The 21,983-nt window shown below is 46.8% G+C and overlaps 3 protein-coding genes and 1 long non-coding RNA gene across 7 annotated transcripts; 1 reads left to right on the forward strand and 3 right to left on the reverse strand.

Moving 5' to 3' along the window:
• Nucleotides 1-51: 51 nt before the first annotated feature.
• On the reverse strand, nt 52-11,287 carry man2a1 (mannosidase, alpha, class 2A, member 1). Of its 3 annotated transcripts, none has more exons than XM_069700945.1 (24): nt 10,843-11,287; nt 10,089-10,231; nt 9,282-9,500; nt 8,683-8,827; nt 8,428-8,515; nt 8,080-8,163; nt 7,520-7,647; nt 7,264-7,437; nt 7,006-7,192; nt 6,551-6,728; nt 6,192-6,382; nt 5,878-6,075; nt 4,817-4,931; nt 4,429-4,496; nt 4,105-4,273; nt 3,788-4,024; nt 3,345-3,473; nt 3,122-3,236; nt 2,514-2,647; nt 2,245-2,386; nt 1,867-2,000; nt 1,525-1,719; nt 1,052-1,162; nt 52-913 (listed from the first exon to the last, which is right to left on the reverse strand). In XM_069700945.1, the coding sequence occupies exons 2-24, from the start codon at nt 10,227-10,229 to the stop codon at nt 623-625; spliced, it is 3,573 nt and encodes a 1,190-aa protein (XP_069557046.1). In that variant the 5' UTR covers nt 10,230-10,231; nt 10,843-11,287; the 3' UTR covers nt 52-622. The 3 variants fall into 3 exon arrangements, with proteins under 3 accessions (XP_069557046.1, XP_069557045.1, XP_069557047.1); XM_069700944.1 differs by having other exon boundaries at nt 10,830-11,287; XM_069700946.1 differs by having other exon boundaries at nt 10,465-11,287.
• LOC138622282 (uncharacterized) lies at nt 10,205-12,302 on the forward strand. The gene is made up of 3 exons (XR_011310998.1): nt 10,205-10,327; nt 11,734-11,881; nt 12,201-12,302. It is a non-coding gene; the product is annotated as an uncharacterized lncRNA (long non-coding RNA).
• wdr36 (WD repeat domain 36) lies at nt 11,473-16,847 on the reverse strand. 2 transcript variants are annotated; one of them, XM_069700948.1, is made up of 22 exons: nt 16,548-16,847; nt 16,218-16,245; nt 16,028-16,128; nt 15,802-15,919; nt 15,582-15,714; nt 15,446-15,500; nt 15,095-15,227; nt 14,790-14,965; nt 14,587-14,707; nt 14,401-14,466; nt 14,204-14,293; nt 13,966-14,108; nt 13,757-13,874; nt 13,513-13,678; nt 13,312-13,420; nt 13,145-13,224; nt 12,839-12,946; nt 12,501-12,732; nt 12,296-12,415; nt 12,038-12,119; nt 11,755-11,942; nt 11,473-11,640 (listed from the first exon to the last, which is right to left on the reverse strand). In XM_069700948.1, the coding sequence occupies exons 1-22, from the start codon at nt 16,692-16,694 to the stop codon at nt 11,491-11,493; spliced, it is 2,664 nt and encodes an 887-aa protein (XP_069557049.1). In that variant the 5' UTR covers nt 16,695-16,847; the 3' UTR covers nt 11,473-11,490. The 2 variants fall into 2 exon arrangements, with proteins under 2 accessions (XP_069557049.1, XP_069557050.1); XM_069700949.1 differs by lacking the exon at nt 16,548-16,847 and adding an exon at nt 16,333-16,450.
• Nucleotides 16,848-17,812: 965 nt separating this feature from the next.
• Nucleotides 17,813-21,968, reverse strand: slc25a46 (solute carrier family 25 member 46). The gene is made up of 8 exons (XM_069700936.1): nt 21,464-21,968; nt 21,079-21,121; nt 20,618-20,675; nt 20,334-20,411; nt 20,061-20,161; nt 19,809-19,865; nt 19,636-19,693; nt 17,813-19,418 (listed from the first exon to the last, which is right to left on the reverse strand). The coding sequence occupies exons 1-8, from the start codon at nt 21,732-21,734 to the stop codon at nt 18,822-18,824; spliced, it is 1,263 nt and encodes a 420-aa protein (XP_069557037.1). The 5' UTR covers nt 21,735-21,968; the 3' UTR covers nt 17,813-18,821.
• Between the last annotated feature and the right edge of the window lie 15 nt (nt 21,969-21,983).

Below are 21,983 nucleotides of genomic sequence, written 5' to 3' on the forward strand. Positions count from 1 at the left end.
TTTTTTAATGAATTTATGTTTCTGTCAGTAAACATGAAAAATAGCCGGAAAATTAAACAATAATTTATTTTGCATTAAAACATGAGTTTGTTCAAAAACATTTGAACAGATTCATGGACATAAAATTACTTTTTTTTTTTTTTTTAAAACACGTTATCTTTCAGCCGTTTACAGAAAATATATAAAATCTCTGAATTAAAAAAGTTTCCCAGAATTCACCACAGCAGAAACAACGTCCTCATGTGCATGCGGAGCATTCCTGATCAATAAAATCAATCAATCACGCTCACAAGCAAAACAGTAGTAACAGGATACCCTCTACAGACAGTCGCCATAGAAACGGATGAACATTCACAGAAAAGAGCGAGCGACTCAATTGGTCCCTTATTGTTTCCGTAACAAGGCGACATAAATTCACTATCAGTGTTTCTTCATTTTTAAATAAATAATTAATTTCATCTTCAGAAAAAATAATTACTTTTACTTTAAAAGCAACCTCTCCCTCCCGACCTTCCTCCTCATTTCTTCTTTTTCCAGATTGGTTCTCAGGTGTAATAGCTCAAAATCTTCACCTTCAAACGATTTCTAATCACCCATCACATCTGGTTGATCACCTTTAAGTTTAGTTTTTTTTTCCCCCTCCCATCACGTGCTTTTCTCTAACTGCTCTTTGATGGGTTACTCTCAGTGTTAACAGCCTTGGCTCATTGGCAGCAGCAGTTTTATTTAGACGTTCGCTTTTCAGTTCGATCTGCGCGCGGAAAGCGCTGATTTCCATCGGCCGCAGCCTTGTGATGCGCGGCGGCTGCTGTTGCCGGGCAGACTCTGGCTCATCGTGGTCGCGCAGCAGCGTGAGACCGGAGCGACGCAGCGAGCGAAACTGAAGAGGAGTGAAGAGGTCGTCGAGGTTCACCTGAGGGAGACGAAGATTCAGAGCAGTTGCAGAAAAATGATTTTAAGTGTGTGTGTGTGTGTGTGTGTGTGTGTGTGTGTGTGTGTGTGTGTGTGTGTGTGTGTGTGTGTGTGTGTGCGCGCGCGCGCGTGTTCGCACCTCCTCGTGCTCGCTCCATGTGCACAACAGCGGCGGCTCAGGGGCAGAGCTACAGTCAAAGCCCTTCCTGTGGAGGAGGAGGGCCACTTCCTGTGATGGACTTCCTGCTTCCTGTTTAAACAAACAAACAAACAAACAAACATCTTATTAACGATGTCCAGACGTTTGACAGCTGAGAGAAAATCAGAACAAACCACACGATCAATAAAATCTGGAGATCAATATGAGCTGCTCTGCCCACAGACATGGAGGCAGCTTACTTTGATCAAACATCGTAGGTTACATTGATTGATTGATTGATTGATTGATTGATTGATTGATTGATTGATTGATTGATTGATAATGAACTGCACTCAGCTTCAGCTTCAAACATCCAATCGGGCCGAACTCTAAATTTCAGAGGATCATTGTTGATTATTGATTATTGATCCATTACAGTGACATTGATCACTGAGCTGCAGGTGTGGTCTCACCTTTGCGTCCTCCAGCGTCCTCAGGTTCACCAGGTGAACATCACACGGCAGCGACGAGCGGAGCGGCAGGAAGGGGCGGAGCTTTGGCAGCTGCCTGTCACCAGGGGCGACCATGGTGATTGGCGGGTGAGAGAGGGAGAGCGAGGTCAGGTGGGCGAGCAGTGACAGGTGTTCAACTGAGGCTCCTCCCACTTCCTGTCAGAAAACAATAAAGACAACGAATATCGTCAACAACACGTTTACTGTCAGCTGTCACGACAAGTCTTTAGAATATGAAGCTTAAGGGGAAACGGTCGAGATAAGGCACTGAGATGACAGCTCGCCCAAGCCCCGCCCCCTCACCTGAGCCCCGCCCTTGCGGTCCTCCAGCAGCAGGTGGTAGAGACTTGCTGTCAGCTTGTTGTCGGTGACGCCCTGACCGAGGCCGCGGTTATCATCCTGCTGCAACCGCCGGTCCAACACCACCTCCAGCTCACCTGCACACAGGTCAGAGGTCAACACACTGACAGTTATGAGAAGAAGCAGGAGTAACTTCAGAGGATGAAACAGCAGAAAGATTCTTTGGTCTCCGTTTGGTTTCATGAGGAGCTTTAAAAACCTATTCATGAAACATAAAATATATTTAAACAGGAAACGCGTTGAATTCTTCAGAAACCCTGAAACGAAATAAAACATAGTAAAAGTCTTGCAGCAGGTGAGTCCTGCTGGACGCCGCCTCACCTGGTCTGAGTGATGCCACCGCCTGACTCTGAGCCACCAGCAGCGACAGTCGACTTGTGGCGTCTTGCAGGAACGCCGCCGAGGTCATCGGGTAGAAGTTGGCCTGCAGGGGGAGCTTCGCCAGAGTGCGACGCTGCTGCATCTGCATCGAGAATCAATCAGCTACTAATCAACTGATGGTTTAATGGAGTGTTTTATCACTGTGACATCACAGTAATGTAAGGATCTGATTGGTCTGTGTAGCAGCATGTCAAAATAATTTCAAAAACCTGGAAACCGTTGAGGTCGGAGTAGAAACGGTCGCCGTTGGCGACATCGCTGACAAGGCGCATGACGAGCTCACGGTTGAACTCTGACCTGATGTCCACCGTGTTGGAAATCTCCAGGGATCTCCCAGCATGCCCTGGGACAGAGAAACACAGGAGACTTTTATTCTGAAATTATTCTGTTGGATGACTTGAATTTTAATTAAATTTATAAAAGATATTTTTATGGAAATGTTGATAAATAAAGTGACTTAAAAAGGGAATTACAGACTAATATCAGAAATGATATATTGTTTTTCCTTATGGAAATATATAAATATACCTGCACATAGGTCATTAAATAAATTATTACATATAATTAAAACATAAATACATTACATATTAAAATATTAACTAAACAATAAGGGTTCCAATGAAGTCACAGCTTCTGGAACAAACACACAAACAAACAGCTGTAGGTGTTTGATGACAGAATATTTAAAGAAAATATTACAAATATAATCTGTAACACAGAAGTAGCAGTAGTTGGTTCTCTCAGGCCCTGAGTTCTGTCTGCAGGCTGCACCTGCCACAGGCCAGACAGGCAAAACACAGGGCTAAAAATACTATACCATCGAGGTGGAAGAGTCGGACCGTGTGTGTAAAGTGTTGGAAACAGGAAGTGATGTCGGAGAAGATGGGACCTCTCGAAACCCGAACCAGGGGGGGCTTTTCGGACGAGTAGAGCTGCAGGGGGACGGGGGGAAGACATTTACAGCAAGTGCGAGGAGTGTTAGGAGAGAGAGAGAGAGAGAGAGAGAATCCGGGTCCAGTCCAGGCTGGTCATGGTCTCACCTGAGCCCCGTCCTCGCCCGGCAAGAACAGGTAGGCTCCACTCTTGTCCCGGTTCGCTCCGGTTCTGGTTCCGTACCACAGGAACTGGACCTGGACCTGATGAACCAAACCGGACTGCAGGCGAAGCTTCTGAATTTCAAAATAAAAGGTTTCAGTCATGTTTTAGAGAAACATTATTCATTAGGAAAAAATGAATCACGATCAATTAAGAAGATCGATCAATACTATATACCAATAATAGAATTAATAATTTGATCTAATGATGATAATTTATTTAACAATTTGTGTAAAATATGTGACTTTTTATGATTTATACTGTAACAGGAAACGAAGGTCAAACTGTTGTTCCATTTATCTTTTATTCTGCGTACAGACTTTTAATTTGAAAAGTCTTCCATTTATCTGTTATTCTCCTGACAGACTTTTAATTTGAAAAGTCTAACCTCCAGCAGGCCAGTTGTAGGGGAGCTCCAGATTTTAATGTGTTTGTTGCTAAGCACCAGGGGGGCGTCACCCTCAGATCCTTGAGTTTGGGACACGTGGAAGTGCTCTGACTGGATGGTCAGCGGGTTGTCGCTATGGTGGATGGTGTAGCGCGCCCGCGGGGTGGAACCAGCCGGTGCTTTGGTCACATGATACACGACAAGCGACAGAGGAGGAAGTTCAGCTACGAAGGAGAGCTGCAGCGAGAGAACGCAGAGGGTTCAAATAAATCGATGTGATGTCATAAAAAATAAACCAATCCGACCTCCTATTCTACCTGGAAAGACTTGGTGGACACTCGGCTCGGCTCCGCCCACACTGCAGATATCTGAGCAGCCATTGGTCGACCTGTTACTGCCTCAACAACTTGAGCGTCCTGTGAATCGACGACGACGTTGATGACGGAGGTGCGCAGCTGCTCCGTCGGGTTAAAGATGATCAATGACCTGAAGAAACAATCAATACCAGTGATTAGAATCGCAGCCATCAGCGTGCTAACACGCTAACAACGGCAACGGTAGCATCCAGCAAAAAAAAAAAAAAAGTTCTTAGTTAGCTACTCCGGCCCCACCTCCTCCGTCTATAAGCCCCACTCTTTTACCTGGGCTCATCGCTGAGCGTGAGCGACGTCTTCTGAGGTAGGGCGTCCTGCGCCGAGATCACGTCGTCCTGAAAAAGTAAGTCACAACTTATGAGTGCAGTACTACACATCACCCACGTTGTGCTCTTAAAATCAGCTCAACGCAAAGTTTATGTGCTTCACAGGTGTGTGAATTATACTGGATATGAAACGTCTGTCGCACAAAATCATATAACGTCATTCTTGAAAGAAACTACTGGTCTCCTCAAAAAATAAAAAAAAATAAAAAAATAACTTGTTGCAGCGCTGCTCAGATTAAACATTTCAAACGTCAAGACTCAAAATATAAAGTGGATTAAATCACAACCAAAAAGAGCCTGTAAGAATTGTGAATGGGGTCAGAGGTCACCATTTGCAGGAAGGATTTTGATTGGTTATGGTGGTATTGGCTCTTGTCCAATAGCAGCAGCCAGTGGGCGGAGCTCTGTAGCACCTGGCGCAGATTCAGGATGGAGTGAAACAACCTGTAAAACAAAAAATCCCTTCAGAATGTTCCTGCTTCCGTTTCCTTCACATTTAAAGGAGCAGTCTGTGGGATTCAGTGACATCTGGTGGTGAGGATGGAGACTGCAGCCAACTGAACTTTAATTCATTTAAACCTAAATACATTTTTGAAAGAGGCTCAGATTTTAAGTTTCAGTGTGAGGCTCCGATGCCTTTTACAGCGTTGTAAAAAAAAAAAAAAAAAGACTATTATGAGCACTTCTATAATAAAAACGTATTTTAAAATGCAGGATAACGACTATCAAACATACCACGACTGACATTCTACACGGGAAAAACAAGCCAACAACACGCTCATTAAAATGGTGAGATCGGAAATTCATGTTAGACGCTAAAGCTAAATGAGTGGGTATGATGGGAGGCTAATGCTAAATGCTAACTGCTCCCACTAAACGAGGTGGTACCTGTTACCGTTGCCGGTGGCGACGCCGTCCTTCAACAGAGAGCATGGAGGAAAAAAAATTTTTTTTTTTTTTGAGGGAACAAATAATCAGTTAGGAACTCAAAAGACACCAAACTGAATAAATATAAAAATTAGGAAAGAAAATCAAGCAATCATTAAAAACAGCAACATTAAACGCATATTTTTTTACCTGTCAGCGACTGCTTCAAACGTTTTAGCCCTTTTCGTGCTAGAACAGCCGACCACTTATTTGATCATGTTTTAGCACAAGTCTCCAAAATAATAAGTTTTGTCAAGATTCTTCCTCTATTAGCTTTTTTTTTCCCCGTACACATTGGTAATACCAAGTTTTAGCTTTATCTTCCAAACTAGAATAATCCCGCTACGCTTACACGCTCATGTTAACAGCATATACGACTTTCCTTTAGCTTCTAATTTACACTTCTGAGCACACCGACGTGATAACGGGCTAACGAGCCGGTGTGCCGACAGGAAGTAGTCACCTGGTGCCGTAGTCGACCACCACGGGGTCACGGGCGGTGCCGGTGACAGCGTCGTGGTGCTGGAACAACGCGAGGCTCCGCCTCCCCGCCGTCAGACGCCGGAAGTGTTCGCGCGCCGGAAAATCGTCAACCGGGCGACCGTCGTCGCGGAAACGACGCATCTCTGCCAGCGTCAGGCTGAAGAGGATTTCTGACGCTCTGACGGAGGGAGAGGGTTGAAGAAAACGCTTGATTACGTTCAGAAAATAAGCTGAAGTTTGATCATAAAGTCAGAAATAACAGCAACCGTGGAACAGAAATACGGGAGGTGGTACCGGAGCGTGGACTCCAGCGTTCGGTCGAGGCGTTTGTAAAACGGTCGGGACGTGAAGTATCCGCTCCAGTAGTGATCGTCTCGGTCGGCGTACGTAAAGAAGTCTCCGCGGAGCGTCGGCAGAGTCGTTCCCGCTGCGCTCAGACGCTGATGAAGAGCCTTGAAGTAGTCGGACAGAGTCCCGAAACGAGCCTGAAAAACAGACGGACGAACGTTCATTAAAACAGCTGGAATCACGGTTTCAAACTTAAATGTTACGGCTGCATCCGTGCGCTGACGTGGGACCGGTTCTTCCTCGCAGCGACTGTCTGTGTTCTGCCTTCAGGCTCCGCCCCCTTCTCGAGCGTCCCGAGCGCTCACCTTGACGTGGAGCTCTGGATGCTGGTCGAAGTAGTCGAACAGCTTCTGGTAGTTGGAGAACTGAGCGTCCCACTCGCTCGACTCCACGAAGCGAAAGTCGTCACCGAGGGGAACGAGGAGAACCGGAGAACGAAAGAGACGGGACTTCTGGCGGTACTGGTCCAAGAGGAGGAGAGCTCTGAGGAACCACATGGATTAAGATCGAGTGACCTCGTTTACATCCCGTTAATTAGTCCAGTGACCTGCAGCGTTAATGAGTCGTTCACTTCAGCCGTGATGCTGTCAGTGACGACCCACGAGTCAAAGAAAGGTCAAAGGTCAAGGTGACAGAACTCCATTCGAAAATCTGCAGTTTTAACAACAAACATCTGTCAGACTGTTTTTATCACCTGAATCAGTAATAGTTATAACAATTAATTGTATTATTGTTCCGTTTGGCCCCGCCCCCTACCCACCTCTCCTGGATGTTCTGCTCTGTGATTGGCTGCGGTGGGACCCTCCATGGACAGAAGACCCGCCTCCCCGGCAGGCGGTGGAAGTCGAACTGACAGCAGACTGCCGGGTTCGGACCGCACGTGTGCGGCACATCGTAGCTGTAGAACGGCATCATGTGACACATGATGTCACTGCGGGGGGAGGAGTCTAAGACACCAGAAGTGGGCGGAGTTAGAGAGACAGCAGCTCGTCAAGCAAACTTGATATAACTTTCTTACCCCAGTTCTGTCGCCACAGAAACTCGAGCGTCTGTTGCTGGGCGAAGTGTTTCTTGACGGCGTAGTGAACTCTCTGGATGACCATGTTGCGAAGCCCCGCCCCCTTCAGCAGGTACGACATCGATGGAGAGTGGCCAAACGGATCCACAGCCCACCCGCTGCTCGGCTTCACGCCTGTACAAATGAAAGCTCAGCATGAGACAGAGGAACACGCGTGTGCAGAGGACGAGGCATGACACACGTGAAATGTTCAGACCGAGGTTGGTCTGCAGCCACTGGTGACCCTCCATCAGCTGATCCAGCAGAGCGAAGTAATGAGAGTTCGCTTCGTCCGCCATCACCCAGCCACCCGTCACCAGCTCCAGCTGCCCCGTCCCCACCAGGCTGACCAATCACAGAGCAGCAACAGAAACAGGAAGCAGAGAATAAATATGGCTGAGATTACAAAATAAAAGAAACTGAAATCAAAAAAGAAAACAAAATTAAATCAGGTGGAAACATTTAAAAGTTTTGACTGAAAAATACTTTTAAAACATAAAATAAAATTTAATCAGAATTTATTCCTTGTCATTTTTGTATTACTTACATTTTGATCTCCTTTTCTTAGCAAATAAGGAACAGAAAAAAACACAAACATTTGTGAAACTTGTTTTTTCATTTTGTTTGAGTCAAGTTGATTTTTCTTCGTATGAACAGAAGAAACTGAAGAAAATAAGGAATTAATATTTTTAAAACAACTTTTTACTTGTTTTCAGAAATGACTGAAAAACTGAAGAGGAGATGAAGGTGATGAAGAGGAGATGAAGGTGAAGTTACCGTTTGACCATCTCTCTCTTCTGCTTGTCGATGTCATTCCACCATTTGGAAAAATAACTTATTTCTGCCCAAATCATCTTCATCCTGAGGAACAGAACACGACGTCATCAATTGCTCCGATCAATAACAGCGGGTGAAAGAAATGATGAAGAAACTGTGAAATCAAATCAACAAGCTTTATTTAAAAGATCAATTTCAGTTTAGTGACCGATAAGCTTCACCTTCAGTTTATTTGATATAATTAAACATTTCTCCACTGTTTGTTTGAGTGTTTTATGTTTTTATATGTTCAGTTTATTGTTTGAATTATTTTGAATAATTTTCAGAAACAGTTTTGTGTGACGGTACCTGCTGTCTTCCATCAGTTTGATCAGCATGTTGTCCAGGATGTGTCTCGTCTGGTCCTGATAGTAACCGTCGAACGTCTTCAACCAGCCTGAAACGACAACTGTCGTTAACCCGCCGTCACGGAAACAGACCAACGTTAACCCTTCGTCATGGAAATAGACCGTCGTTAACCCGTCGTCACGGTAACAAACCGGCCTTAGTCCGTCATCACGGAAACAGACGTTAATCCGTCGTCATGGAAACAGACTGACTTACCGGGGTCATTGTGCGAATGAGGAACCACGATGACCTCCAGCGGCTGGGTGTCCCACTCGTTGCCACGGTAACCGATCTCAAAGCCCTGTTTCCAGGTGCCGCCATTGGGGTTATCGAAGGGCAGGAGGTCGTAAACATCCAGCAGCTGAAACACAAACAAACAACAGGAAGACGCAATGATTCAAACTAATTAATGTAAACACTGAACGTTTCAATAGATTGATTGTTGATATCAATATAGATTTACGTTTCATCTTTCCTGACCTCATCAGTTTTAATATTTCCTCATTAAAAAAAACAAATATTTTTAAACAAGTTTTAAATGTTGCTAGTGGACATTTTGTCTTCAGATAAAACTTCCTGTGTTTTGGTGTTATTTTAACAACGACATCGTGACAGTTTCACATCGCGGTTAACATATGGAACATGGCAACGCTGTGACATCATCACATCGACACGAACCTTTATCGTGTTAAAAATCATACTGACGTTGTCGTGAACAATGTGCCATATGGTAAACCTGTAAGTGCGAGCTCACTTCCGTTAGCATGCTGACACTAATTGCAGCATGGTTAATAATGTTAGCATGCTAAGCTAACCTGCACTCTGTCAGCCCCTTTCTTCGTGTCTTCGGCCAATCGGCAGCCGGGAAGCATGTCGACTGCGCCGGGGACGGATTCTGAACTGCCATTGGCCCCTTCCTTTTCCCACGATGCTTTGCGATGGCGCAGAGAGTCTCGTAGTGTAGCAATCAGATGGTTGTTGTCGCTGAGGAGACGCTCCAGCCTGTCAATCTTCTGCTGGAGGCGGGACAAATCCTGAAAGCAAAGATGTGATTGGTTAATTTCTGACTGATAAACTTCTTATATTTACGATTAATTTCCCTCCTTTTTTTTTTCCTTTTCTTATTTCTGTTATATTACGGGGGTTTTTTTTATTGTTTTTTTTTTTTTTTATCTCAGGTGTGAACTGTGAACAGAAAATGTATTATACTTTTCAATATCTCGGCACATTATCAATCAGCCAATAATAAAATTATGAATTTCAAAAACAGAAACAAATTATATATGTAGCCAAAGTTGAAAGACTTATAATATCATCTGACCATAAAGTGCACAGGAAGATCTGACTCTAATTACGTGTGTATATTTCATTACGTTAATGTATTCTCATGCAACGTTTGAATATTTTAGTCTTATCCTTTCACCTGCTAACCCACTAATTTATTTTCGTAGCGCACCCCTCTTGAGTCTATTGCTTTTCTATTATTCTATTATTATCTTATTGCTTCCTGTATGCTGCTGTAGCGAAAAAAAATGTTCCCCTCGGGGATTAATAAAGTAACTACCTAACCTAACCTAACCTATTGTTCACTTTCAGGTAAACCTTGTTCGTTTGTGACGCACCTCCTCCACTTGTCCAGCAGGGGTCTCCCTGTGGCGCCGAGGCTCCTCCCCCGGCATCAGCTCCAGCATGCGGTACAGTGACGTCAGAGCCACACAGAAGACTCCGCCCACGAGCACCGCCAACACCCGACTCCTCTTCATGGCTGCAAACAAATATTTTTTTCGATGCTTTTGGGAAAAACTCAAGTTTCAACGCTGACCTGCTCTGATCCAACAAAGCCAGCTGCATTATGGGAAATGTAGGAGTCAAAGCTTTTCAAGTAAACATTTATGATTGGATGTTTCTAATAGAGCTGCGATTGATTACTTTAATTTATAAATGATCAGAAAATGAATTAGGAACTATTTTGATGATGAAAATTAAAAACACCCCCACCCCTCCATACTTTCAGGATAAAACTGCTTCTCTCGGGAGGATTGAACTCGTGCTCCTGCAGAGGTTTTGGGTTCCTCTCTGTGACACCCCGAGATGCTGTTGTCACTTTACTGAGTTGAAGAAGCTGACGTGACTCGTGTCGCCTTTCCTGTCAAGTCTGAAGCGGTTGAACAAACTGTCGGTACGTTAATCTGCACGTTTCGTTAGTTGACCAATCAGCTGCAGTTTAAAATTTAAAAAAAATTACGAACAGAAAATATTTTGGAAAAGGTTTTCTCGCCCGGTGACCTAATGAACGCAGCTGCAGCTTTAACCGCCGCCGACACAAAATTCATCAACTTTATATTTCTAACTTAAACTCGGACCTTTTCTTCTTACTTCCGGATTGGACAAACGGCGGCTGGTCTCGCGCTGCGGTTCACCTGCGCGGTGACTTCAATCCATGAAAAAAAAACCAACTAATAAAAAATAAAAATGAATATGAAGGTTTAAGAGAAATAAAGTTGTGAGTTTTGGTCCCCGCGGTGTGCGCTCGAGCTGTTGCTACGCATGCTCACTGCTGTTTGTTTTGCTTCCGGTTTGGTTCAGCTGACTCAGCACTGTGGTGAGGACGCTTCTCCGGAGTCACGAGGTTTTTCCGCTCAGGAGTATTTTTTTTTCATGTGACAAATATGGAACAAATAAATAACGTCAATAAATTAATAAACAAGCAAACGAACAGCGTTAGGCTGACAGAGGCCCCTGCTGAGGCCAGGGCCCCAACAGAAACTGGAGGTGAGGGGCCCCTGACCCCAATGATGTTGATCTGACTTCAGGAAGTACATCTTCAGATGTTTCTGATTGATTAATCAACCAATTAATTAAAAGCTGCTGATCAGAGGAAATCATTTCAATTTATAACAAAAAAAAAGTCACAGACAGATCAACAGGCAACAATTTTAATACAAAACTCTGTGTGTGTGTGTGTGTGTGTGTGTGTGTGTGTGTGTGTGTGTGTGTGTGTGTGTGTGTGTGTGTGTGTGTCCATCACAGCAGTGCACTCTTGGTGTACGACAGCAGACACAACGATTGGTCGAATGATGCTCGTAGCTCTGCCCACCCCGCCTCCAGCCGGGATGAGAGGCGGAGCAATGCTGCCATGGCAACTGTGTCCTGTGACAGCGAGCGGATGTGGAGCTGAAAGACAAAGGAACAGATTGTCAACAGGAAACTGGAGAGAGACTTTCAAAGTTAAAGGGTGATTTTTTTTTTTCTTCTTTTTTTTTTTAGGCTCCGTGCTGATTTGCTGACCTTCAGGAAAAGCGCCAAGTAACCATGAGCCAGATCAAAGTCCCGCCCACTGGCCAACATGCTGTCAATCATGTGAATAAACGCAAGCAGGAGGCTGCTGTCTCCGCCCCCCTCTGATGACAGACAGGTGAGCTCGACAGAAAGCGCTGCCGGCCCGCAATCCTTCAGGAGGCGCAGCGGCCGATCAACTGCAGAATATCGATTTAAAAAATATTTCCATTCATGAAAAGAAACAACCAAAAACACAACATGAATGAGCTTTTATTTTGTTAAACAGACTCACATGATCCGGACTGCAGAGCTGCCTCCAGTGCGGAGCTGAACTCTGACCTCTGACACATCGATCCCCAGGACAGCAACTTTGACTGAAACGCAAACATATGAATGTTAAAAGTCACATGACCCGACAAAAAACACATCTAAACTTTTATTCTGAATCTACACAGGATATCATGCGTTGGACGGGCTTTGAACTCCGATTGGCGACTGCTTGTCTGTCAAACGAAGCCACCTCACACGATCCAATAATCCAGCTGCTCACCTGGGTTTCCTGTTCAGTTGCTACGGGCAACGTAAATTGAGGCGTGAGACCTGCAACTGTTGGCAGGAAGAAGGGAGCTGCAGTTGGAGCAGCAGGGGGCGCTGCAGGTTTATTCCTCTTCTGCAAAGCAACAACAACGTGTTACATTTAACTTGTCTGTAAGCAAAGCCCCGCCCCCTGATGACCCGCCCCCCCCAACACCCACTTTGATGTTATCCAGGTGCAGCAGACTTTTCCATCGAGACTCTGGCTGCAGGGACAGAGTCACAAGCTCCGCCCCCAACTGTTCAGCTGACTGGTATGCATCATCGGCCTCCTCCACTGTCACTTCCTGATCTGCGTCATCTGCCGTGAAACCCGGCAGCATCTCCACCGCTGGTTGGTAGTCAGCCGGGAGGGGGCGGAGCCCCACAGGCCCACACAGGCTCTTATTGGTCCTGAGGGAGGAGAGTTGCACTGTGAGCAGCTGGTGAAGGATCAGAGATCAATGCAGGGCAATCTGATTGGCTGCTGTAAGTAAACACTGCAACGATTGGTTCAGACCAGAGGTAAACGCCCAGACTGTCAACGTGAGCCGTCGCCAGGAAGTCTCCGGTCGGTGACAAGGACACACCCACTGGCGCCGTGGCGACCAGGAAACAGTCGATGAGACTGGGGAGAGAAGAAGTTTTGATTGGTGACGCTGCTGCGACATCATCGTTTACATCGTTGATGCTTTCTGATTGGACGCTGCTGCTGAGTGACAGATTCACTGAACAAATATCTTGTCACGCTCACAGTGATGATGTCATCTTGTAAACAGCAGAGGTCAAGGGTCATGAGCCATTAAAAGAACTGTTTCACTCTCACCATCCAGAGGGGAGGTCCCAGGTACGAACGGTGCAGTCCATCGCCACGGTAACCAGCCAGCGACCATCAGGGCTAAACGTCTGAGGAGGGAAAAAAAAAAAAGTGTCAGCAGTTGGACCGATGTCAGCATCATTAGCCGGTTGTTAACTGATTTAGCTTGAACCCACCATGCTGTTGATGTTGCCATGGTGACCTGCAAATCTCCTGACGACTCGCCTGGTTTCTATATCAACAACGACCAGGGTGAAGTCATCCAGCGCTAACGCTAGCATCCCGCTAACATAAAAGAAAGGGAAAAATACAATTATCTACCGATGCTAACAGTTAGCTACCTAGCTCAGTGTAGCATCATGCTAACAGTTCGCTACCTGTCTCTGTGTAGCATCATGCTAGCTGGCGCAGCATTTAGCTTCAGCTCTTCTTCCTGTTTCCTCGTCTTGAAGCGCCAGAATTTCAGCAGCCAATCAGAGCCGGATGTGAAGGTCAGCTGGTTCAGGGTATCTGTGGCGACGCCTCTTATTGTGCCTTTGTGAGCTGGAGCGGAGGGGGCGGGGTTACTGACAGAAAGATGCATAATGAACCAATTCACAGTCAATAAAACGATGTACACACCTTTCTCATCGACACCGTAGCAACCGCGGTGCAGGCCGGACTGCAAGTTGTAAACGTCGACACGGCCGCACGATGACCCGATCACAGCAAAGTTACCGCAGGAAGTGATTTCAACGGCCTGGGAACAGAGACAAGAAGTCTGTCAGTCATGTGACTGTGGGCGAGCAGGGGGCGGAGCTTTGAGAAACACAGTGTAAAGATGCTATTACCGTGGCGATGGCATCCCTTCGGCTACCTGGAGGCTGCAGATGATGGGCTCCCATAGTGCACCTCTGGTAGTTCCACGTGGTGGTTGCCAAGCGACCACGATGACAGGCAACAATGCCGTCCCAGTCTGACTGTCGAGTGACAGCTGTCAATCAACAGAGAGAAAACATGGCCGTCAGCTGCTGCTTAAATTGGGACGTTTTCTCCATGATGTTCTGTCTGGCTGAAGTTGGGACCCACCGGAGGAGAACGCTGTGATGGCAGGAAGTCGCAGCTCCTCATAGGACAACCCCTTCTTCTTCTTCTGCTCCTTCTTCTTGTTGATGGAGCCTAAAAATAAATAAACACAACCGGAATCCATTTAAACAATCCAGATATTAAACGGCAGCAAGTCGGCAGTTCGTCTCTCCAGACTCTGGATGGAGGGCTGCACTGACCGTGACCCAAGTTCTTGTTGAAACGCTCGTGGACGGTGGAAAAAGACTGCAGTGTCCCGTCCTGACCTGCAGGGGTACAAAAAAAAACAAAAAAAACAATCAAGTAAATATTTTGGGTAATTTCAAAAACACAAAAGAATAAACCAGAAGAGAAAAACGGACCAGGTCACGTGATGAGGACGCTACCTGCACTGAGGATGTTTTTCCCGTCGTTGCCATGGTGATGGATGGTGGTCGGAGGGGCACTGTGGCCCTGACGACTCCGTAGCAGTCTGGCTCCGCCCCCTTCCTGGTCAAATATCCACACCTGAGAAAAAAAGAATACATTTGTTGACTCAAATCTCACTGTCACCCCGATGACTGTTTGTTTGTGTTTTCGGTTTGTTTACCTTGATGGCGTTATCAGCTCCATTGGTGACCAACAGTGGCTCTCCGTGCAGGAATGTCGCCGCGGCGACGGCTGTTCTGTGGGCGTGTCTCTGCTGAGTGACCAGCTGGCGACGCTCCAAATCCCAGAATGCAATGTGGCCCTGAGGACTGCCGGACGCCACAATGGGCGGGCCGTCTGAGGGAGAGAGGTGAGGCTGTAACGCCTGTGTGCTGCAGCGGTGTCAAGGTTTCACTCACCGCTGAGTTGTGTCAATCATCATTTGAAGGGGTGGGGGGGGGGGTGGCGACAGAGGAGCACCTGTACCTGTTCTGAAAGCGAGTGAGCTGATTGGTCCCCAGTCCTGAGTGAAGCTCATCAGTGTCTCATCCAATCGGATGTTGTGAATTATGATGCGCCCCGTCGCCGTGCCGACCCCGACCACATCCACCGCAGGACTCTGCAGGAAGTTTTTATTAAAATACAGTTTCAAAATAAAAGCATCAGTTTTAGCACTTTCTAAAAAATGAACTGATCAAAGGCTGATTAATGACTGACTAATTCATTCACTGATTGACGATAGATTTACTGATTGATGACTGATTAATTGATCGACTGATGAATTGATCGCTACCTGATCGACTGATCGATAGCTGATTAGTTTGAATAATAACTGACCTGCTGCAGAACGGTGACTCCTGCCGACCAGCCGGCGAACGTGAACAGCAGCTTGCTGAGAATCAAACAGGCGATCATTCACTCATCACGTGACGTCGTCACAAACGTGCAGCAGCAGGGGGCGCTGTGAACTCACCTGGTCTTGATGTTCCAGAGCTGCAGGGCACCCTGGGAGCTGCCCAGCAGCACCTTGTTCAGGTAGGTGCTCGGGTGCATCATGGCCGACGGGTCGAAGGTCGCCGGATCGAACTGCAGCCTCAGGTAGACATCTGATAGAGACAGAGAACAAGACATCATGAGTAACGACAGGTCCGCTACAGGTGACTGACCCTGAAGCCCCGCCCTCTCCTGCTCACCCCCTCCCTGGACGTCCCACACAATGACATCACCGCCGCCGTCAGCGGAAATCAGCTGATCGCCCAGAGGAAGCAGCAGACGCACTTCTTGTTTATGACCATGGTAACGCATCACCACCTGGGAGAGCAAATGCAATCAAACACTTTTATCGGAGACGACGACGACAACAACAACAACAACAACAACAACAACAACAACAACAACAACAACAACAAGGTTTCGTACCTCTTTATTCCGGGCGAAGGCGCTGATGAGTCGCCCGGCAGCAGCGAACACCAGCATCCTGTCGGCCGCCAGGCAGGTGATGTCATCCGACAGGCTGTTACCTGGGAAACCGCATCACATGACGTCACGGCACAGCACAGCAGCCAAATCAGAGAGAATTGGGTTTGAATAAAGATGGAGAGTTACTCACTCACGGCGACGATCCCCAACCTGTTCACCTGCAGGGAGCAACAAGCTCGTCAATAACCAGGACAGACACGTGACACCACTGCGTACACAAACTTTATTTACAAAGAAGAGCAAACCTTCGATCCGCCAGAACAGTCGAACAAATCGATTAATCAACTGAAAACAGCAATTTTACCGTTTATCGATTAAATGATCGATCAAACCGTTTGATTTATTCCGGATGAAGCGTGTGCGGGGTGCAAGTTGTGTTTCTGCTTTAAAGTTCCGGCTAAAACTAAAAAACAAACAAAACAAAAAAAACCTGAATTTTAAATGTAAAATCGTGTCTTACGTTGAACGTGTGGAAGCTGCGACCGACCGCCGTCACCACGTAGGACTCCCGGTGCTTCAGGTGGTACCGCAGCGCGTGCGGCACGTGATTCGAATAATGTCCCAGAATCCGGAACCCGGAGAACAGCGAGCTGCCGCCACCCGACATGCCCGTTAACCGTGGAGCAGTTTATCTGATAAAACCGGAAAACGAAAAACAAACTATCAAGAGCACCAAGCCTGGTGAGAGAAAACACATGTACGAGCGCCGAGGAACACAGTCCGAGCGGAAACAAAAGGGGAAACATCACGTAGGTTCCGGCCTGAAGAGAAACTCCTTCTTCCGGTTTCCACTGATTATTTTTTTTATTATTATTTTTTTTTATTTCACTTTATTAATCCCCGAGGGGAAATTTCTTCGCTACAGCAGGGGGGCTCTCAGGGGGGGAGCTGCTGCAACAGGCTGCCACTAGCGCGGCGCCAGGTAACCTGACCTGAGGTGCATGTTTTTGGATTTTTTGGTTTTGTTTTGGTTTTGGTTTTGTTTTTGGATTAGCTGTATAAGTAAAACCTCCTGATGAAAAAAAAATCTAACTAAAAGTGATGTCAACATTTGCAAAACTAGTACAATAATTTAAAATGAAGTAATCTTACAATAAATAAAAATAATCATCCATTTAAAACATTTTTGATTAAGGTTGTTCCATCGCAGCGCCATAGAAAATAAATCTGTAGAAAAATAAGAAACTCGATGCAGAAATATGAATACAAATAAAATATAAGAAAGCATTTTCATTATTTCTTTATATATTTTCTATTTATTATCTTCGCTTTTACATGAAAAGCCGAGCTGTCAACAAAGTGACTTGGGGCGGGCTCTCCTGCCCGGACTGAACAAATCGACTGACTTATATTCCACGTGTGGTCAGATCCTGAACGTGTGAAACAAATCTTGGGTGTCCATCATAAAAACGTTTCTTCTGTGTGTCGGTTTGAATGTGTGTGTGTGTGAAGCATCCATCTTTTAGAATCTGTCGCTTCTTCGCCGCCACGTCCAGATTTGAGGCATTATCTGCTGTCATGGCAACAACTTTGTGTTCTATCAAGAGTCTGATTTATTGGGAGTCTGCGAGGCGTGTATGACATGTAGTGGTTCTGGTTCTGGTTCTGGTAAAACTGCTGTGTTGGTGAAGCTGAATTTAACCTGCGGTCAGAATCACGGTGTTAAAAATTGAGGTCATGCAAAAACAAAACAGTAACCATCATTAAAACAAGAGGAAGCGTCTGTTGTCATGGAGACAGTTTTATTTCACATGAAAATAAATTTACGGAATAAATTTCCAACATTTAAACAAATAACGAAAAACACATTATCATCTGCTTTATTCTATTTATTAATTTTAAATCAATGGTTTTTACACCAAAGAATTTTCTTTTATTTCCTGACATTTATTTTGGAAATCATTGGATTTGAACATTGATCACAAATAATTTAATCTAAATCTACTTTTTAATACATAGAACTTTATTTTTACAACTTTATACAAATAAACAAACGGTTGGAAATTTGCTGTTATGTTTGGGTATGTTTATCTGTTTTTAATTTTATGTTTATCTGTGTGTATTTAGCAGTGTTTGTTTACGTGTTTATCCGTGTATATATATTCACATACAGATTAATACATAGCAGCTGCAGGTGACCAATCAGCTGTCAGTATTTTAACACAGGTTCATGCTTTCATGCTGGTACGGGAAGCGATGCTAGGTTTCCATGACGACACAAGACCACCATGACACTGTATTTGAAAAGCAGGAAGTGACATCAGGAAGGAAGTGAAAGACACTTTCAGAGTCACCATCAGACCTGCAGCTGCCGCCCCCCCGCTGCTAAGCCAGGCTAACAGTTCCCCCTGCTGCCAGCCTCTATGCTAAGCTAGGCTAACATATCCCACTGCTGCCAGTCTTTATGCAAAGTGAAGCTAACAGGCGGATGTTGTCACTGGTGTTGTTACTAAGCGGTTGCTGGGTAACGGGGTTTCAGGAGCAGTGTGATTGGTTCTCTGGCTGCTAGGTTGTGGTTTCTTTGGACACCCAGGTGGTCGCTATGGTGCTCATGTCATCAGGATGTTCCCATGTGAAAAGTTGGAAACAGTTACTTGATCACTTCCCAGCCAATCAGATGAGAGGACTGTGCTTCTACTTAAATGTTTTTGTCTCACTTCATCAACAAACGTCCTGTTGTCGTGGTGTCAGCCGACATCAGCAGGAAGTGATGCCGCATCTCCACGGTAACGCCCTAGCTGGCCTTGGTGTCCAGCAGCAGCAGCCTGAGCAGCGTCCTGGCGGCGGCCAGCAGCGCGCCGTGCAGCGCGTACTGCGCCACCAGCGCCCCGAAGCCTCGGTAGAAGCCGGCCCTGCCCTCTTTGCGGCGGATGGCGTGCAGGCACTCGGAGAAGCCGTCGTACTGCGTGTTGACGGGCAGGACCAGCGGGCTACCGCCGTTGCCCGCGGCGACCGCTCCGTCGGTGGCGTCAATGATGGTGCGCGTGCCCTGCAGGCTGAGGCGGTGCAGTGCCGTCTCCAGAGGAAACATCACCACGTCAGCCACCAGTGACCCCGCCCACGCCGCCGCCAGCTCGGGGAAGTAGGCGTCCAGCGGGTTGGACGGGTCGGCCCGCTTCTTCCTTCCCCGCTGGTGCAGCCAGAGCGCCACCCGCTGGACGGAGGCGGCAATGGCGTAGCGCAGGACGGCGTGCAGCGCGGTGGGAAGCAGCAGGCTGCTGAGAGGAAGCAGGCGGCGGCTGTGAGGAGCTCCGACCCCCAGCAGCCGGGTGAGGCCTTCACGGATGCAGTCGAGCAGCCCGGACGCCGAATCGTCCCGCACGATGTCACTCTGGGGACACAAGGCAGCCAATCAGCATCAGGAAGTGACCTGATCAATCAGTCAGCTGATCAATCGATCTGCACAGCATCGAGCAGCTGTTCCGGAGCTTTCTGTCGGTCGCAGCTGAAGACGCTGAAGACCGTCGAAAGCTCCAGAAAGGCTGCCAAACGACCCGCGTGCCACACGAGCTGATTTACAATCAATAATCAATGATTATGATCAGGACCTGGACGGTCTCGATGAGGCTGGCGCAGTAAAACGGAAGAGCCACGACTGCCGTCAACCTGCCGAGAGACGAGACGGAGTGTTTTGCAGCAGCAGAGGAACAACAAACAAACAACAACATGAATCAGCAGAAGAAGAAACAACATAAATCAGCAGAAGAAGAGATGAACTGACCCTTTAAGCAGTAAATGTCCAGCCAGCTGTTTCCAGCTCCATCTGTGAGGAAGCTCCCTGCACACAAACACAACACTGTGACACCACTGACAGTAAAAATACTCACATGTACTAATAATAATGCACAAGTTACAGGGCCATTAAAACAGATCCATGTGTGGCGGTAGTATCTCCCCATCCCTCCGTGGTGACCTCTGACCTCCGGCACTGTATTGCAGCTGTGTAAGGGCTATTGCCATACTGTGTGGTTACCGTGGTAACGGCGTGAACTCGCTGATGATGCCCTCAGCTCCGAGCGTGATGCCGTGAACGATGAAGGTGCTGCCCATCCCCTTCCACATGGCCTTCACACCCTGAAAACACCGATCGATCGATCGATCAATAATCAATCCATCAATCAATTAGAAGTGACTGAGCTTGAAAGCCTCTTATTGTCAGTTATATTTAATATGATCAATCAGTATATTGATCCGTCCCTGCTGTACGTATGAGATGTTCTGATTATTGATCAGTTTGCATCGTCACCTGAGCCTTGGTGATGGTGTACATGACGGCGACGGCGCTGAACGGAGTCAGGTGGTAACAGCGACCGCGGTAATTGACCTAAGACAGGCAGCCAATCAGAGGGACACAAACGAGCAAGAAGTTAAAATCCTGCCGATCCGAATGATTTCATCTGATCAATAACTTTCAGACAAAGCACACATGCGCAATAAAACCTCTACAGCGGCCCTTTAACAGCTGCTTCCTGTTTGGTTTACAAAATAAAAACATAACAGACGGAAAAGTAGCCAATCAGCGGAGGATACCTGACACTGTCTGCGGAACACGATGCAGGGGTGAGCGAGGACGTTCTCTGTGAACAGACTGCACACACACACACACACACACACACACACACACACACACACACACACACACAAACAAACACGCACACACACAAACACACACACACACAACACACACAAACACAAACACACACACACACGGCCACACACAAACATATACACACACACACACACACACACACACACACACACAAACAAACACACACACACAAACTTGGTTAATTAATTTCAGGTATTTTACTTTGAAAATCCTTCCCGTTAATGCCAGAATGGACACCTGATCAATAATAACAAAAAAACATGTTTCTGCCACAGTCCGTGACAGCACAGCGCCCCCTGTCTGTCAAGTCCGAGTCATGATCGATTACTTAGCAGTCAATCAGCACCACGACAGTGATATTGATCAGAAATAAAAGTCCAACCTGACGAGTCCGATTCCAAATCCAGCAAATCTGTTGAGCTGCTCTGAAACGACAAGAAACAAAGTCACCACGAAACTTGTGATGAAGAGTTACATATAAAACTCAAATCAAGACAAACATATAAACAACAAACATCAACTAACGGGAGTAATGAAAATAATAATAATAATAATAATAATAATAATAATAATAATTGTGCTTTAATAATTTTGGCCTGTAGGGGAGCTAATCATCGTTTTACACCTGCACGGCTTTAGCTTCAGACCGTTAGCTCTGTAGCCGTTAGCCTGATCAATCAGTTAGCCCGATCAATCAGTTAGCTCGATCAATCAGTTAGCCTGATCAATCAGTTAGCCTGCGAGCTAACACCCCCTCACCGACCTACCAGCAGGCGGCACAGCGGGCTGCGGAGCGTCCCAGCCCGGTGCGGTTCCGGGACCTCCGGGCTCTCCCAGCCTCTCGTCGTACAGCGGGCTCCGCTCTCCATGGTGCAGGTTGCGGCTGCCGGGGATGTCGGGCGGCGTGGTGACCCAGTGGTGGTGCTGAAGCTCGGCGGGGGCTCCGGCGCTCCTGACCGGGTAGCCGGCTCCGTACAACGGGTCGTCGCGACCGCGGTACCCGAGCCCGTCAAAGCTGTCTGGCCGTTTGGAGGCCATCACGGGGTCGGGGCGAGGACAGAGCGCAGGAGGGGGGGAGGGGGACCGTGACTGAGAGCCGGTTAACGGGCACCGGAGAAGGGCATCAAATTCAGCACCGACGGGTCCCGGCGACGCTACGAAAAGAAACGATTTAACGGAGGATCGCTCGTCCTGATCAATTTGACCCAGCAAAACAACATCCACCTGCCGCACGGAAACACAGCTCCTCTTCTGTACTTCCGGCGGACTGGAGGTGTCGACAGCTCA

The sequence above is a fragment of the Brachyistius frenatus genome, unplaced genomic scaffold (assembly GCF_029030835.1).
Source record: "Brachyistius frenatus isolate BFR_SWC_R1_liver_20210118 unplaced genomic scaffold, ASM2903083v1 Contig_35, whole genome shotgun sequence".
NCBI classification, from domain to species: domain Eukaryota; kingdom Metazoa; phylum Chordata; class Actinopteri; family Embiotocidae; genus Brachyistius; species Brachyistius frenatus.

What these genes read in the sequence shown, in the direction of transcription:
- man2a1 (XM_069700945.1), bottom strand. Translation starts at nt 10,229, where the DNA reads ATGAAGAGGAGTCGGGTGTTGGCGGTGCTCGTGGGCGGAGTCTTCTGT. An exon ending in GAGCAGAACATCCAGGAGAG is followed by an intron (nt 6,729 to 7,005) that starts GTGGGTAGGGGG and finishes GTGGTTCCTCAG; the next exon opens with AGCTCTCCTCCTCTTGGACC. An exon ending in ACGCTCAGCGATGAGCCCAG is followed by an intron (nt 4,274 to 4,428) that starts GTAAAAGAGTGG and finishes TTGTTTCTTCAG; the next exon opens with GTCATTGATCATCTTTAACC.
- wdr36 (XM_069700948.1), bottom strand. Translation starts at nt 16,694, where the DNA reads ATGTCGGGTGGCGGCAGCTCGCTGTTCTCCGGGTTCCGGATTCTGGGA. An exon ending in GTGGGACGTCCAGGGAGGGG is followed by an intron (nt 15,715 to 15,801) that starts GTGAGCAGGAGA and finishes TGTCTCTATCAG; the next exon opens with ATGTCTACCTGAGGCTGCAG. An exon ending in GAAAAACATCCTCAGTGCAG is followed by an intron (nt 14,467 to 14,586) that starts GTAGCGTCCTCA and finishes GTACCCCTGCAG; the next exon opens with GTCAGGACGGGACACTGCAG.
- slc25a46 (XM_069700936.1), bottom strand. Translation starts at nt 21,734, where the DNA reads ATGGCCTCCAAACGGCCAGACAGCTTTGACGGGCTCGGGTACCGCGGT. An exon ending in TTTGGAATCGGACTCGTCAG is followed by an intron (nt 20,676 to 21,078) that starts GTTGGACTTTTA and finishes GTGTGTGTGCAG; the next exon opens with TCTGTTCACAGAGAACGTCC. An exon ending in GGACATTTACTGCTTAAAGG is followed by an intron (nt 19,694 to 19,808) that starts GTCAGTTCATCT and finishes GTCTCTCGGCAG; the next exon opens with GTTGACGGCAGTCGTGGCTC.